This window comes from Phyllostomus hastatus, unplaced genomic scaffold (assembly GCF_019186645.2).
Source record: "Phyllostomus hastatus isolate PE091 unplaced genomic scaffold, TTU_PhHast_1.1 phas_scaffold_78, whole genome shotgun sequence".
Taxonomy (NCBI): Eukaryota; Metazoa; Chordata; class Mammalia; order Chiroptera; family Phyllostomidae; genus Phyllostomus; species Phyllostomus hastatus.
Window position 1 is genome coordinate 47,554,609 of NW_025334041.1, and position 16,701 is coordinate 47,571,309.

At 45.8% G+C, this 16,701-nt stretch overlaps 1 protein-coding gene across 11 annotated transcripts in view; it reads right to left on the reverse strand.

The window, feature by feature from the left end:
- ATXN7L1 (ataxin 7 like 1) overlaps window positions 1-16,701 on the reverse strand; it is a 232,518-nt gene that overhangs the window by 35,712 nt on the left and 180,105 nt on the right. For all 11 annotated transcript variants that reach the window (XM_045826986.1, XM_045826984.1, XM_045826983.1 and 8 more), the window contains one exon: window positions 1,276-1,559. In XM_045826986.1, coding sequence (XP_045682942.1) covers window positions 1,276-1,559 — 284 coding nt within the window. The remainder of the gene's footprint in view (window positions 1-1,275; window positions 1,560-16,701) is intronic.

Here is a 16,701-nt window from a genome sequence, read left to right on the forward strand (position 1 = left end):
CAACCAACAAAATGCAACACCAACAAACAGGAAAAAATCCCCAAACAACTTCAGACTGGGGTGCAGGCTGGGAGCGATGGTCATGCTTCTGCCACAAGGACCGCAGCCTCTGGACACTGTGCGTAGCCACACCTGTCAGCTGGAACTGAACTTGACATTCAGGAGGAGAGCCAGGAGTTGGGGCTCCCATCCACACAGTGAGGCCTCCCAACGTGCAGTGAGGACTCCAGGCTCTACCTTTATTTCTTCATAGTAGGTGAACGGTATGTGAGGAGGTTTGCGGGTATAATACTTTTGTCATTTGAATGCTTTGCATGGAGGTACTTTTAAAAATAATTTATTTAAAAAGTTACAGATATAAGGTAGAAATAGTGAAGTACAGAGAAACACAAAGTAGAAAATAAAAATGATCCCCAATTTTTGGGGTGCTTAAGAAGTGTGTTCATACCGGAACATATAGTTTCCTTCTCATAGGGTGGTTTTCACATTTTTTTTGTCAACATTAGATAAATGCCCACAGTGTGTGACTAAGTTATGAAGCTTACTTTAGTCTTTTGAAAAAAGCAGAAACTGCTAGATTTAGTTTTACAACAAATCCAAGCAAGTGTCATCCACATGGGAGCCCCCAGAGGACATCCACTGCCTCCAAGATTGGCCATGAGCTCCTCTCCAGTGCCCGCTCAGGCAACTAAGGGGTATACCCAAGAGATCCCCCAACTCCTCATCTGCTGTGCTAACCTAATGTTCCGATAGAAATTTCAACTGGTTATTGGAGAAGGCAGATGTGGCCACAGACCACAGAATCAACCTGGAAACCAACTAGGCCAAAGGACAGAGGCTGTGTCTTTCTGTGGGACAGTCATTGAGGAGACTGTCCCAAGCCTATTCTGAGCTACCGTGAGATTTCACTGTGGGTTGTCCAGCTTCATGGTGGTGAGGCCTCTATAAAACTCAGGGGCAGTTCAGCCTGTCAGAATGATAAGACCCTCAGAATCCATAGGCCGTTGTGGTTGGTGCACAGCATCCTGACTCCTGGGTCACTGGGGTAACTCCCGCTAACCACTTAGCTGTGGGAGAGCCTCGTCTGGCCTGGGAAAAGGAGAACCAGCTCTTGCTTGCATTTTTAGGTAGGGGTCCTGCCTGTCGGTAAATTCCATGTCCTTCTTAAAATGAAACAGACCTGCTTAATTATAAGAACACATTATTCCTTGTTTAGGGGACGTGACTCAATTTCAGTTTAATCATGAGCCAGACTCGAAGGATACAGACACGTACCTGAAAGTCTTCTGTAAGGCTTGTTGTTGTTTTTGGTGCCATTTTGGTGTTTCTTGTCTATTGTGGTGGACAAAATCCCTTTGCCATTTAAGACCTTCTCTGGGGAAGGTGGCACTGACTTGGACATCAAGATCGGCTTAATTAAGGGTGGGGTAGAGACAGCAGAGAACGAGGTGGAGCAGGCGGTGACCACAGCAGTGGTTGTAGAGTTCATTTTGACATTGGCACCATCTGCCTTCACTAGGTTAGGAATTTTCTCTAAACTGACTACAGGAACCGGAACGCTGAAAAATAAATGAAAAAACACACACACAATTGCCTTCTTTGATACATCTAGTCTGCTGAGAAGCTATACCCGATTATCACTATCAGAACACTTCCTTATCACTTATTTATACTCCTCCTGTAAGTGAGCAGCATGACTCCAGTTTTGATGGAGGGGATAGTCGTGTCTCAGAAAGGACCAACGGGGTGCAAGGCTGGCATGGTGCCAGGGATGGCATCAGAGCTGACTGATTACCTCCCATACCCAGTGTCCCCATAGATCCTGCAGCTCCCCCTTCTCAGTCCCTTTTTGTCAGCTGTCTTTGAGATAGCCCCTTGGGAAGAACAAGGGGCCTGCTGTGAAGCTCAGGAAGAGATGTTGTTTGTCATCTGAAGACAGTGCACCACACCATGCCACTTGCTGAATCACACCCCTTCCCCACTGCTGCTCAGCTGGTCTCCCACCTGGGGATCGGCGATCAGGCCTGACATCTGCTTAGCTCAGGAGCGCTGATGGGCTCGCACCACACAGAGGCATGGCTGCAGGCCAGCGAGCCACGCGGCATGCTGTCGAGGACTCCTGGATCACTCTCATATCCTGGGGATGGGCTCAAATTAAGTGAGCTGCCATGTAACATTATCTAATATTCCATTTTAGGCAGCTAGTTATGTAAATAGGCAATGCTCAAGGCTGGCAGGTGAGAGGATGAATTTTAAGAAGACAGAGCACAAAAGTGTGTGTTTGTTCTTCGGAATCTGTCACCTAAGCCCTACTTCCCTGCTATTTCTCCTGTAATTGTTATGCATTTAATGCAGGAGGACCCTATTTCTGGGGGACTGTGGAGGACTCTGTCTTGGGTTTTAAAAGATGAATAAGCTTTGCTTTGGTTCCCGAACTAGATTTCCTTTCCTCTTTGCAGGAGGGCAGAGCACTAATACTTCAGCCCTCCATCATTGCTGAGCTGACTTAGCTATCTGAATGCCAAGTGATGTAGAATATGGCTTACAAATGCCTGCAGACCATGTAGGGCATAAAAGGAGGCTGTTTGGGCAGGGGAGGAATCTTATTTGTCCACATGGCTTGCTGACTCTCCTTCCCTAAGATTTATTCACAAATCATTTCTTTGATCCATTTGTTCATGTAATTATTTCTGCAACCCCTCAGCCCCAGTCTCTTTTCCGACTTTGAAACAGGATCACAGAGGTTATTTATAGGTCTTTCCCAGTGAGAAGGGCACTCAGTGGTAGGGTAGATTGTTGTTGGGCTTCAGCAACTTCATCCTAGGTCCACATGCTTTCCTGGTTGGGGAAGGGTGGTGTGAACTTCAAGTCCCCTGGGAGGGGAAATGGGAACAGTGGTATTCAGCAAAACAACAAGTCACTGCCAATTCACCCTTGATCAGAGTGTCCCAATCACTGAGAGAGAGCTGAACTGCTGGTACTTTCTATTTAGTGGCAATTCACAAAGCACTCACATATTACTGAAGAACAGCATGAGAAGCCCTTGAAAAGTCAGCACACTAAGAAACTGTAAAGATATCACCTAGTGAAATTAGTGCTGCATTCCTGATTTTTTCCAAATGGTAACAAATGCAAAAACATAGAATACATACTTCTCCTAGGAGATCATTCCTTCACTCAGTTTTAAAGGACAGAAATTATACAAGTTGGGGTTTTGGAAAGATATCTGTGCACCCATGTTCACAGCAGCACTATTCACAGTGGCCAAAAGATGGGAGCAACCCAAGGGTCCATTGCTGGAGAATGGATAAACAAAGTGAGATCTATACATACAACAGAATATTATTAAGCCTTAGAAAGGAAGGAAATTCTAAAACAAAAAAAGGAAGAAAATTCTGATATATGAATGTTGAAGGCATTATGCTAAGTGAAATAAGCCAGTCACAGACAAATACTGTATGATTCCATTTGTATGAGGCACTTGGTGTGGTCCGGTTCACAAAGAAAGAAAGTAGAAGGGTGGCTGCCAAGGACTGGGGGCAGGGGAGAATAGGGAGTTGTTTAATGACTACAGAGTTTTACTTCTGCAAGATGAAGAGTTCTGAGATTGGCTGCACAACAGTGTGAATGTATTTAACACAACTGAGCAGTACATTAAAATGGTTAAGATGATAAATTTAATGTGTATTTACCACAATTAAAATTTTTAAAAATGTGCAAACTAAAACGCACCCTCACAAATTACAAAACTCATACAACTTAAATTATACTTCAATATCCTGATTTTAAAAACATAAGAGCCTGCTTAAAAAGTTCTTGATGATCTGTCGCTCTTGTTCTAATCTGTTGACTTTTATTTCCTGAGAAAAGAAGTTAAACTTCAAATGCTGATGTGAATGCATGGACTATCGGCCAGGTGAGAGGATGCTCTAGCACCTGAGTGGTCTTCTCTGACATACTTCTCTGGGAAGCCAGGGAGTTTCAGAGAGGAAGTTAGGAACTTCACATTCCAGATCCAGCTCCCGTCGCATGGGCTGGCGTGAGAGCCGGGAAGGCCTCCAGTTCCTGTGAGAGATGCCCTGGTACATGTTGAGTGCTCATGAACTCAGTGGATGATGCTGGGGTAAAATAATCCAGAACAATTTCACAAACTGAAACAAATTTTAAAACCAAGCCAAGTGGTTCTCAAATGCTCACAGTATAGTCTGCATTTTCCCCCTAAAGGTGTCCCTTCTCTTCCCCAAAGGTTTTGAGTTTCCCCTCTAAGGCGGCCTGTCTCTGGCTTGAGCTGAGAAGTTAAGAGTTAAAAGAAGAAGGGAAGTCAGCAGCTCAGTGAAGATGGAAGGGTCAAACACATCCCGAGGAAATGAGAGAGAGGGGGAAGTGAAAATCATGCCCATTTGACCTTGCTACTCTCAGCCCCCAGTGTTAATGGTAGCCACCGGCCGATCTGAGTGTTCAGCCTCCTTTCTTCACTGCTATTGGCAACAGCCCCAAATGATGAACAAAGTCAGAAATGATTGCAAGATGGTGCCACACAATGTGGAAAACCAGTCCCAGAGGTTCAGTCTTTTTCCGAAAAGAGCTCTGGCTGACATAAGGAGCTGCTGAGAGCCCCTGGCTCGGATTCATGCACACGCAGGTCCCTGCATGTGTCTACACTCCAGGAAGTGGGGGAGTGTGGCTTCCTGGGAGTCAGCATCTCAGAACTGTTTTCTGCTTTCTCTTGATGTTCCTTTCCTCACTTCCTAACTATTACCTTTGCCCTCCAGGACAGTGTCTCTGTCCCAGTAGGCAGGTAAGGGCTCCTTTAGATGACAGTGGACCCTGAATAACAAGTTTAATTTTTTTTTCCATTTGGAAAGATGCCAAGAGAATCTGACCCCTGCTTTTACAGTCCAGATGTCTCCCCCTTTTCTGTGTCTAATCACAGTACCTCAAACACCTCATGTCCTGGTTAGGCACTGGGAGCTGGGAGGGGTGGATAGCTGGCGACACCTAGATGACTAACTAATCAATTTATTATTCTGTTTGCTTAGGTGACAGACAAGCCTGGCTCCTGAGGTCTAAGCCCCTCAAGCTTGTTGCCTTTCAATCTTAAGCAATGCACTTACATACTTCAGAAGTCTAACAATTAGCTGCATTTATCAACTCACTATTGTCCTTTCTTTGAGGAGCAGTATTTGAAAGGGAAGGATGAGTCCCCACTCTTCCCCTGCTGCTTTCATAATGTCTGTTTTGTTCGGCTTGGGATGAACTCCTTCGGGGAGCCCTGCTGCAGCCTGTTCCCCTGCTGTGTCTAATACACTGGGAGTAGTTATCTCCTTGTTATCTCTGTACCTCTGTCTCTGTCCTGGGAAGGGATCCTACAGCCCAGAGAGAACAGCCCTCCCTCATCCTCCCTGCTAGATGGGGGCAATGTCTACCTAGTTTCTCTTGTGCTGCTCTGGCTGCCCATGTCTTCTTTCTGTGTGCTTAGACAGCCTGCATTTATCTTTCTGAACCAAGGCTTTAAGAAAAATGGTTCTCGGGGCACCAGGAAGACTCCCCTCCCTGTCCAGTGATGTCTGCAAAAGAGCAGAGGTGAAGAATCTTACGGTACCACCAATTGTTGCCGGGGCCAGCTGCTCTCCTGCCAGCTATGCTTTCATGGCGATCATGATTTACTCTTTTATCAGCAACAGATAAGCCTTAAGAGAATGGTTCAGAAAATCTTGAGTCCTGCAGAAATCACTGCCAACCCTGCTCCACTTACCAGCGCAGGGAGAAGATAGATTTGACAGGCAGGAGCCTGAAGACATATGGTATTTGTGCTGTGGGTTATGTGTCTGATAAGAGTTCTCAGCTGTCTGATTTCTTCCCACTCATTCCTCTGACAAAGGGCCACATGCAGAATTTTGAGGATCTCTGATTCATGGGCAGATCCTTGAAAGGGCCGTCTCACCTAGCCTCTTGCCTCCCAAGCAGTGGTAGCACTGAAGCCATGCTGAGTAAAGGGATTCACCCTCCTTTCAAAGACTCCCAGGGAAGGAGTTCTGCTTGGGTCTCATGGATGCATTTTGGGGACTGCTACCAGGACATTATTTATATCAAATTTAAATTCTTTTAAATTTTATTTTGCTGAATTTATTGGGGTGACACTGGTTAATAAAATTATATAGGTTTCAGGTGTACAATTCTATAATACATCATTTGTACATTGTATTGTGTGTTCACCATCAAATTTAAATTCTTTAAGTTGAAGAATTGCTTGGGACATTCTTAAAGGCTGGAAGTCAGGCAATCAGTATGAATCAGCCTAACTAGCAGAGCTATAAATTCCTGCCATGGTACAATAGATTTGGAACATATGATATAAATCCTGGCAAATGAATAAATGGTATTTTTTATGTAGAAAAATATTGGGAAAACTTTCGGAAAGCCAATTTGTAAACATCTGAAGCAAAGAGAAAATGGAGAAAATGGGTAACCAACCACAGAACACAAAAATAAGAAAACCTGCAAGATTAATCTCATAATATTCTGAGGCTGAGTGTCAGACTTGGTGGTCAGGAAGGAAGCACCATGTATAATCCCTCCTGGCCTTGGCATAGCTTTGGATTCCCTCCCACATAACATACCCTCAGTGGGAATCTGTGGTCAGATCACATTGCCATTGGGGGTGAGTGGCCCTGGCAGCAGAGGGGAAAAAATGATTAGTAGAGTCTTGTGCCAGCCCAGAGGGGTACCCAGCAGAGCTCACAGGGGCCTATTGCCAGCCAAGAAGGTTAAAGCGTCTTCATCAGTGACTTGGACAATGGGCTAAGACCTACTCCCTCAATTGGTAAAAGAGGCGATTAGCTGCTAGGAAGAATGATGTGGGGCTTCCCCTTAAGACAGTTACAAGCAGGGGAGAATGAGCAAGCTGACTTTGATGAATTGTAAAAGTGGCCAGGAACAAGTAAATAAAATCAGAGAGGACAAGCAGGACTGAACTGAGGGTCTGCACATTGTTCCTGTTCTGGCAGATTCATAGAATGTGGAGGGTGTTTCAAGATAGCTTAGGATAATGGTCAAGAACACAGGTTTTGAAATTAGACAAACCTAGAACCTCTTCTGCCTTTCCTACTGCTAGATGCATTATAGTGGGAAAACATCTGACTTCCCAGCTTCAGGGCCTCAGCAAGTCCATGAGGACTTCTGTGGGTATTAGATAAAGGGTGGCTGGCCAAGTGGATGAGCGTTAGTTTCAGTTTCTCCTTGCCCCCTTGGTGGGAGAGCTTCATACAGCACAAAACCACAGACATATGTGACTGCCCCGCCTGGCTTACCCTGGGACTTTACTACTCTGGGTCTCAGTCTCTTCATCAGTAAAATGAAGATCATAAAAATATTTGAAGTGATTAAGTGATATAATACATATGAAGTGCCTTGCACAGTACTGGGCACATAGTTGGCCGTAAATAAATGGGAGCTAGAACAAAAAGGGGAGAGTGTTCGTGAGTTATATAAACATCTAACCCTATGCCGTACACCTGAAACTAATATAATATTGAATGCCAACTGTAATTTAAAAAGAAAAAAAAGGGGGAAGAGAGGATCACGCCATCTACTTCCCTCAGACCCTGATGCTTCCGGGGTGTGTATATATATACAAGTCATCACTACCATCAGAAATTTCTGTCTCGGCTCTGGCTGGGAAGCTCAGTTGATTAGAATGTTGTCCCAACATACCAAGGTTGCAGGTTCAATCCCTGGTGATCAGGGCACATAGAAGAATCAACCAATGAATAAGCAAGTAGAACAACAATTTATCTGTCTCCCCCTTCCCCCCTTTCTCTCTAAAGTCAATCAATTAAAACATTTTTTTTCAAAAGGAAATTTCTGTCCTGTTAGCCTTGCTGGCTGTACCACTGGAAGAGGGATGGCCTGGGCAGCAGATAGGTGTGAGCAGGGAGCCTCCTATACTCACATGGAGTGGATGACCACTTCTGGGGGGGGTGCAATGAAGAGAAAAAACAGAACTAGGTAGGAAGCCTTTCCAGACTCAACTGACCCCTTTCTAGGAGCATTCACTCCTACTTCTCAGTCCCCCCTGCTGCCCAGCCCCTGGCCTTCCAGGCACTGCTGAAGCCTGGACCAGTGGTTCAAGCTCTTATGTTCATAACACATTCTGGAAGAAGAGTGAGTAGGAGCTCCAGGCTCCTTGTGTACACACATGTCTCCATAACCCTGAAGTATGTCAGGCAATGAGGGTCGTTGCTGACTCCACCATGTCTTCTGGAGGAATCACTGTATATGATCCTATCTAGGCAGCTCCAGATTTCTTGGGAGTAGGAGGCCCAGCACTGGCCTCTGTTAGAATCTGCAGTGCTTCTAATAATCAGGGCTTCCTAAGGCACAGGACTCAGAAGGTAGTCTCCAAACCTGCTGGGAGATCAACAGGCATTATGTGTGCTGATGTTCCAAGCCTGAGGGAAAAGATCAACAAGCCAGAGAAGAGAGGAAAATTAAAAGGGAAAAACAGAGGCCTGGCACAGTAGGGTAGGTGATGCTGGACAGGCTCTCTGGAGTGCACTTGGGATCAGCTGGCCTGAAGCGATAGGTGGCCAGTCCAGGAGGGAGTTAAGACAACACTAGATCAAACCAACTATACCTGCTCAGTGCCTTTTCTTCCACATATGAGAATTAAAGTCCTCATAATTAAAAAGAATACCCAGTGAAATCCATCGCAGTGCATAGATGGTATCAGGACCTCTGAGCAGATGTCAGGAAGCAAGTGGATTCTGGAAGGAGTATTGATACAGAGCGAGACAGAGCCCCAAGTGCCCTTGCTGCCAGCACCAGCCCAGGAACTGACAGGTTAGTCTTGGGAGCCCCTAGCAGGAGCATTCCCCTCTGCAGCCACCAGAGGTCACTGGTTCCCGTTGTTGGAGCAGTAGGGTGCCCCTGTCTTTGGGCCTGTCCCTCACCTTCCAGAGTCAGTGCAGCCAAGGCATTTATTGTCTCCCTTAAGCCCTGGAGCTAACACTGATCCAGCGGGAGAGAAGAGGACTCCTCACAGAACATCGTCCCTTCTCCTGCCAAGGAAGCCACGACTGGGGACCTGGGCTCACACCTCCAGCCTTTGCTTTCAGTAAGCTCTTTCTGAGCACGTTGGGAATGAGGAAATGGCACAGCACCCCTGGCTTCCGGCAGTGCCACGCCTCTACTCCCCAGTCTCCTTCACAGAGGAACAGCCGAAGGGAGCACCTTCCCTCCCAAGTAGCCTGTCACTTACTCCGCTCTTGCCTTCTCCGTATTGGAATCCAGGACTGGGCAGAGAGCCCTGCACCCAAACCACCTCCACCCGGGATGCTAAGTATACTGTTTAAGCCTTCAAAAGTGTAGTGTTCACACTGACTGACAGCACACTCAGGACATTTTTTGTCCCAAACTAAATTCACTTTACATTTCTTAAAAACTCCAGTTAGAAAACTTGGTCCCTTCCTGACATTCTGTCACTCAAGTCTATCTGCTAAAAGAGGTCCCTACCTGCACTATCAGGCCAGGTCTGTCCTCAGCACTTGCTTGAACCTTGATGGAAATCCTTACCACCAGTCTTTTTGTCCTGGCCTCTCTGTGCTTGAGCTTGACTCTACTCAGTCACCAGTGCAAACCTCACCCTGCTACCAGCTGCTTAAAGGGCTCTGCAGGCTCCTCACTGCTCAGATACAGAGTTCAGCCTCACGGCCTGGTTCACCCACAGCTCCCACCAGGGTACCTTCTCCCAGCCAGAGCTTTGCCTGGCTCTGGGCCTTTGTGTGGTCTGGAGAGTTCCTTCTGCTTGTGTGCCTTCTTCCCCTCTCCAGGTGACTACTTCCCCATCTACCCAGATCTGATGAGATCCTCTTCTCTCCAGTGCTGACTGTTCCTTCCTTGGGATTTCTGCCGCACTTCTCTCATCAAACAGCCAGGTTTTAGCTCTATGTCTGTGTGGCCTGACCTCAGGACAGGAACCTGGGCCAAGTGTATATGCCACCCCAAAGTTATCCCAGTGATGTATACATTATTTGGCACTTAGGAAGAACTTTAAATGTTTGATGAATGAATTAATGTCCTCAATGAAGATGAAATCACATAACAAGTAAAACCAAACCAGCTCTCCACCAGAACAAATGCTTTAGGTAAGGAGCAGCTTGTAGTTTTCTCTCCTCCTGATAGAAGGGCCAGAGTGATGGCAATAGTGAGGATGGAGGGTTTCCTCTCTCCTTTTCCCTTGACACAGACACACTCAACACCTGCCATGCGGTGCACGGCCAGCTACGCAATCATGTGGAAGACGGTGTTTCATCCTCACCCTTGATTTATAGATGAGAAACCTGAGGCTTAGAAAGGTTGCCCCAGGGCATCTATTCAGCAAAAGTGACCTTGGGCAGCTCTAAGGGTGTGTTCTTTATCACAAGTGAGAAGACCAGGGGTAGAGTTGCAGTTTTACCACTGACCAGTTACTTTACAGCCTGGGCCTTCATTTCCTCATTACATCACCAAGTAGACTTGAGGCCCAAAGGGGTCAGGGGCACCCTGGTCAGTGTGGCTCAGTGGGTTGGAGCATTGACTTATAAATGGAAAGGTCACCAGTTCAATTCTCAGTCAGGGCACAGGCCTGGTGTGGATTTGGTTCCACGTTGGGGTGCGTGTGAGAGGCAACCAGTTGATGTTTCTCTCTTGCACTGATGTTTCTCTCCCTTTCTTTCTCCCTCTCTTCCTCTCTGTAAAATCAGTGAGCATGTCCTCGGATGAGCATTAAAAAAAATAAAGAGTCTGGGGCTGTGAAAGCATCTAAAAATTACAAGGTGCTATGCAAATATGAAGGACCGTGGTTACTAATCCCTGTGGCTCACACTCCCTCTCTCATCATGCTGTTTTCCCCTTCCCCAGCTGTCCTAGCCTATATTTTCTGTCCCTAGATTCTAGTCCTTATTTCTGAGCACTTCTTCTTCTCTTTTTAAATGCATTTTATGGATTATGCTATTACAGCTGTCCCATTATCTTCCTGTCCATTATTTCCCTCAGCCCTCTATACCCCTCCCACCAGCATTCCCCCCCTGCCCTTGTTCATGTCCATGGGTCATACTGATAAGTTCTTTGACTTCTACATTTCCCATACTATTCTTAACCTACCCCTGTCTATTTTGTATCTACCATTTATGCTTATCCCCTATACTTTTCCCCCATTACCCCCCTCCTCTTCCCGATGGATAGCCCTCCATATGATCTTCATTTCTGTGACTCTGTTCCTGTTCTAGTTGTTTGCTTAGTTTGTTTTTGTTTTAGGTTCAGTTGTTGATAGTTAGGAGTTTGTTGTCATTTTATTGTTCGTATTTTTGATCATCTCCTTTTTCTTAGATAAGTCTCTTTAACATTTCATATAATAAGGACTTGGTGATGATGAACTCCTTTAACCTGACCTTGTCTGGGAAGCACTTTATCTGCCCTTCCATTCTAAATGAAAGCTTTGCTGGATAGAGCAATCTTGGATGTAGATCCTTGACTTTCATGACTTCAAATACTTCTTTCTAGCTCCTTCTTGCCTGCAAGGTTTCTTTGAAGAAATCAGCTGATAGCCTTATGGGAACTCCTTTGTAGGTTACCGTCTCCTTATCTCTTGCTGCTTCTAGGATTCTCTCCTTCATTTTCACCTTGGTTAATGTAATTATGATGTGCCTTGGTGTGTGCTTCCTTGGGTCCACCTTTTTGGGGACTCTCTGAGCTTCCTGGACTTCCTGGAAGTCTATTTCATTCATCAGATTGGGGAAGTTCTCCTTTGTTATTTGTTCAAATAAGTTTTCAATTCTTGCTCTTCCTCTTTTCCTTGTGGCACCCCATTATGATTCAGATGTTGGAATGTTTAAAGTTGTCCTGGAGGTTCCTAAGCCTCTCCTTATTCTTCTGAATTCTTGTTTCTTCATTCTGTCCCAGGTGAATGTTTCTTTCTTCCTTCTGCTCCAAATCATTGATTTGAGTTCTGGTTTCCTTCCCGTCACTGTTGCTTCCCTGTACATTTTCCTTTATTTCACTTTGCATGGCCTTCACTTCTTCCTCAATTTTGTGACCATACTCAACCAAAATGTGAGCATCCTGATGACCAGTGCTTTGAACTGTGCATCTGATAGGATGACTATCTCTGTTGCTTAGTTGTATTTTTTCTGGAGCTTTGATCTGTTCTTTCATTTGGGCTATTTATTTTTTGTCTTGGTGTGCCTGTTATGTAGTAAGGGGTGGAGGCTTAGGTGTTCACTAAGGTGGGACAACCCATGTTGCTGCATCATGGCACTGTATGTGGAGGAGGGGTCTGAGAGGGAACAATGCCACTTGCTTGACTCTTGACTGGCTTTTAAGTCACTTCCTCCACTACCTACAAACAAATTGGGCCCTCCTGGTGCTGATTCCCGTGTGAGTGGGTTTGTGTACGTTCTAGAACCCCATGGGTCTCTCCAACAGACTCTGCTGTGAAGCTGGGAGTTATTTCCCACTACCACAACCCCTACAGATTTTTACAGTCAGAGGTTTTGAGGCTTTATTTCTCCATGCTGGAACCCTGGGTTGTGTGGTCTGTCTTACTCCCCAGTTTTTTCTCTTGGTGTTTCCGCACTCAAATGTGGGAAGGCCTGCTCTGCCAGCCACTGCGTTGCCATGAGTCCTCTCTGCTCAGCTGCCCGTCTCCACCCCTCCTACTGGTCTGAATGTTCTTTAATTCCTTGGTTGTCAGGCTTCCATACAGTTCAATTTTCTGGCAGTTCTGGTTATTTTTTGTTTTTAAATTTGTTGTTTTTGTCCTTCTTTTGGTTGTGTGAGGAGGCAAAGTGTACCTACCTATGCCTTCATCTTGGCCAGAAGGCTATTTCTGAGTACTTCTGTGAATTGGCAAAGTCAGCTGAGTTCATCCCCAAGGAGCTGTCCATTGTCCTTACCTTGATTATCTGAAAACCTAGTAAGCATGTAGCACTTAAATGTTTAAGTTCCTGATGCCTTCCTGTCCTGGCAGGGACATTATTCCCTGGGGTGCCTGAGTATTCTGGCTTGTCTACATCCCATCCTCTTATCCTCCTGCCCTTTCTACTCCTCCCCTCTACAGATCATCACAGTAACTTCCAGCACCCTTTTGTCCACTCACCTTTCCTCCCTACTCTGCTGCCCCACTCCTTCTCCCTTGACACCCAAACCTGTAGCACTAGAGGCAAAACTGGCCTCAGAATGCCCCATCCCCCATCTCCTGTATGGAAGCTAGATTTGTAAATGGAAATCCAGGAAGGGGCTTCTGTGGAATGCCACATCAACTCCTCAATTCCCTTCCGATTAGGGTTTTCTTCACATGGCTGAGTGCATCCTGGCATGTGGGCACAAACACCATGCAGGGGTTGTGGTACAGGGGTGCACTGTACTTGCCTCCTCTTTAATTTAAAAGAACATAGCTTTCCCTTCTTGTTAGAGTACTGCGGGTTTTTCCTTCTTATCATTCAGGAGCATAGTTCTCCCTTCCTAACTCTAGTGGGGGGAAAAATAATTCTCTGATGGAAGCTGGCATTTTGATTTCTCCACAATAATTCAAAAGATATTTATTTATATCTGTGGTTTCTTTCAGCATTAGGCAAATCTCTGTGAGGAAGGGAGAGGAGCAGTTTTACTCCATGGACTCCATCATTAATTCACTGATCATACATTCATTTATGACATAGTTGCCAGGTGCCAGCTTCTATGCTAAAACATGGGGATGCCAAGGAGCTCAAAGTCTAACTGGGAGCAGGGGAGGATAAAGGTGCAAATAAGTACAATATATGATGAGAGCTCTTAAACTGGTATCTTGAGTGTTAATGGGATTTTAGAAGGAGGAGCATTTCAGCCTGTATCAAAGTCTAGGAAGGCTTCATGGAGAAAACGATGTTCATGCAGAGACTTTAAAGCATGTGTAAGGACAGGCAGGGAGGCTGCTCCTGGGAGGGTAAACAGCATGTGCCAACACATGGAAGACATGCTCTAGGAGCTAGGAATAGATGGGGACATCTGGAATATAAAATGAAGGGGTTAAAATACTGGCAGCAGCAGTTGGACAAGTGAGAAATGCTTGATCATATACCCACCTCCAAAGAGGTTAAACTTCTACTCTGTGGGCAAACAACTGAGGGCCATCCAATGCTCTGAGCAAGGTGAGGGTGCACAAAACTTGGGCTGGGTGCAAAGGGCAAGAGGACCATGTAGAGGCCACTGCAAGAATCCTGCTGAGGAATCAGGATGGTCAAAGGCCTTAGGTCACCAGAAGCATCCACAGCACTTGGGGTCTGTAGCATTTCCCAGACTATGTAGAAGCCCTGAGATGGCTCTCTGGAGCCATCAATACTGGCTCTTGCTCCCAGTTCATGCCAGCACCAGGCAAGAAGCGATAAGCCAGCCTCATTTCTCCCAAGGCGCTCGGCCAGGGCTGCTCAGTTATCATTTCCTCTCCATAAAGCGCTGGGAAGGCTTCCAGAGCACTTCTCCTGCCCGAGCCTGAGCCCCCACCACTCCAGGAGGACACGCCTCCCACTGGAAGCACCAGAGGAGGAGCTGGTCTCCTCCCCACCACACTGTTGGCACACATGGGAGGCCAGGCGCCTGCTGATTTTTCTCTTGCTCTGGCTCTTTTTCCTTCTGGAGCAGCAGGCTCATCTCCTGCATTTTTAATAGCTGAGCATATTTAGCATTCAGCACACGTGTGTGGGTTGATAAGGCCTGAGGAGAAGGCAACAAGCCATGCAGGGGAGGAAAGCCTCCTGCCCGCTCCTGCTCACATCAGTGGGTTTGCGTTCCCCCAGCGGCTCAGCATGCTGGACAAGGAGAGCAGAAGCGGTGACAGCAGGTTTGAAAGTGAGGCTGGCTGATTCAGTCCCAGTACAAGGGGCTGGTCCCCTGGCCAAGCAGGGACTCATAAGTAAAGTCTGAAATGGTTATCTTAGCTCAAAAGAGCCAAAGAGTCTAATTCCCTCTTGCCTTCCACCTGGGGACAGCCTCATCTTGCCCACCTCTCTGCCTTACCTGGCAGGCCAGTGAGCTGGTAGAGGGGCTCTGAGAGCCCCATGCAGGGCAAGCAGGGAATGCCGCTGGGCAGACCTACAGGGGACATATTCAGTAGCACTAACCCCTTTCTTCTCATGCAGAGTTATTTTTAATCTCCTCAGACACAGAAGAGAGAAGATAACAAACCCAGAGACCACCTAAATTTGTGTGAGATAGATGCCAGGAGGTCTGCCTGGGTTCAGCACTGGTGTTTATCACTGTACATGTGAATCTGAGCCACTTGAGAGCAAATGCCCCCGACCTGCTGTTAATTTTAATCTAAAAGCCACACTTGGTGGGTGCTTTCTTGGCCTTCAGGGCCAATGCTGAGCTCCCCTGGAGCAGAGGAGCAGGACTTCAGCAGGGGAGACTGCCGGCCTGACTGGATACTCGGGGCCTGTTCCACCACACACCCAGCTGCGACTCACGAGAGAAAGGGACAAGAGCTACTTTCCCCTTGGAATTTAGCAGCTCCTGTCGGGAAGCACAACATTACAGAGAGCAAGGAGCCACCTTAACATGCCTGTGAGTCCCAGAACCAGAGAGACCAGCCCAGGGTCACCTGGCCTGCGTGTCCACATTTGTGCTGTCTGAAACAGCAGCCACTGGCCATTTGTGGCTGTTCAGCATTTAAAATGTGACTGAGGAACTCAATTGTAAATTTCATTTAATTTTAATTAATTAAAACTTAAAAAGAGGTGCTTGATTCAGTTGTTAAGAAATGTTTAAAGGTATGTTTAGAACAACTTGGATATGGAAATCTATTTTATAATAATAAATTTTAAATAATATCTGAATATGGGTCAAGTATTTCTGATGAAAATTCAGAGTCCAAATTGAGTAAGTGTAGAATGTACAAAGCATTTAGAAGGCACAAAAAAAGAACATATACTATATCAGTGATTATATGTTGAAATGATAACACTGTAGGTATGTTAGGTTAAATAATATGTATTATTAAAATTATTTTTGCCCTTTTTTCATTTTTTCAATGTGGCTACTAGAAAAAAGAAATTAAAATCACATGTGTGGCCTTGGTAGGTATGGCTCAGTTGGTTGGAGTGTTGTCCCATAAACTGAAAGATCATGAGTTCAATTCCCAGTCCAGGCACATTCCTGGGTCGTGGGTTTGGTCCCTGGTTAGGGCATGATCAGGTAGCATACAAGTTATGAGAGGTAACTGTTTGATGCTTCTCTGAAATGTGGATGTTTCTCTCCCTCTCCCCCTCCTTCCTTTCCCCTCTCTCTAAAATCAATAAGCATGTCCTTGGGTAAGAATTTTAAAAAAATTTATATGCGTGGCACATATTATATGGCCATTGCATAGTGCTAGTCTAAACAATTGTAGATAAAAAGTTACAGTCTCCAGGAATGGAAATATTACAATCCATTTCAATGATCAGATCCATTTCATTCAATTCACCCAATACTTACTGAGAAGGGGCTTGTGTTTGCTGAGTGTGAGGACCTACTATGTAGGAGGTCTGGCAATTACTACCGGGCAGAAGGAGCAGAGTAAGCCTAATCTATGGCATCACACAAAGAGCCACAGGTAAAGTGAAAATGAGGTGTCATTGGGCTTAAAAAGAGACACCAGCATATCAAGTGGTTGCCAAGGAGCAAGGCAATGAGAGAAAACTTCGAGAAAAA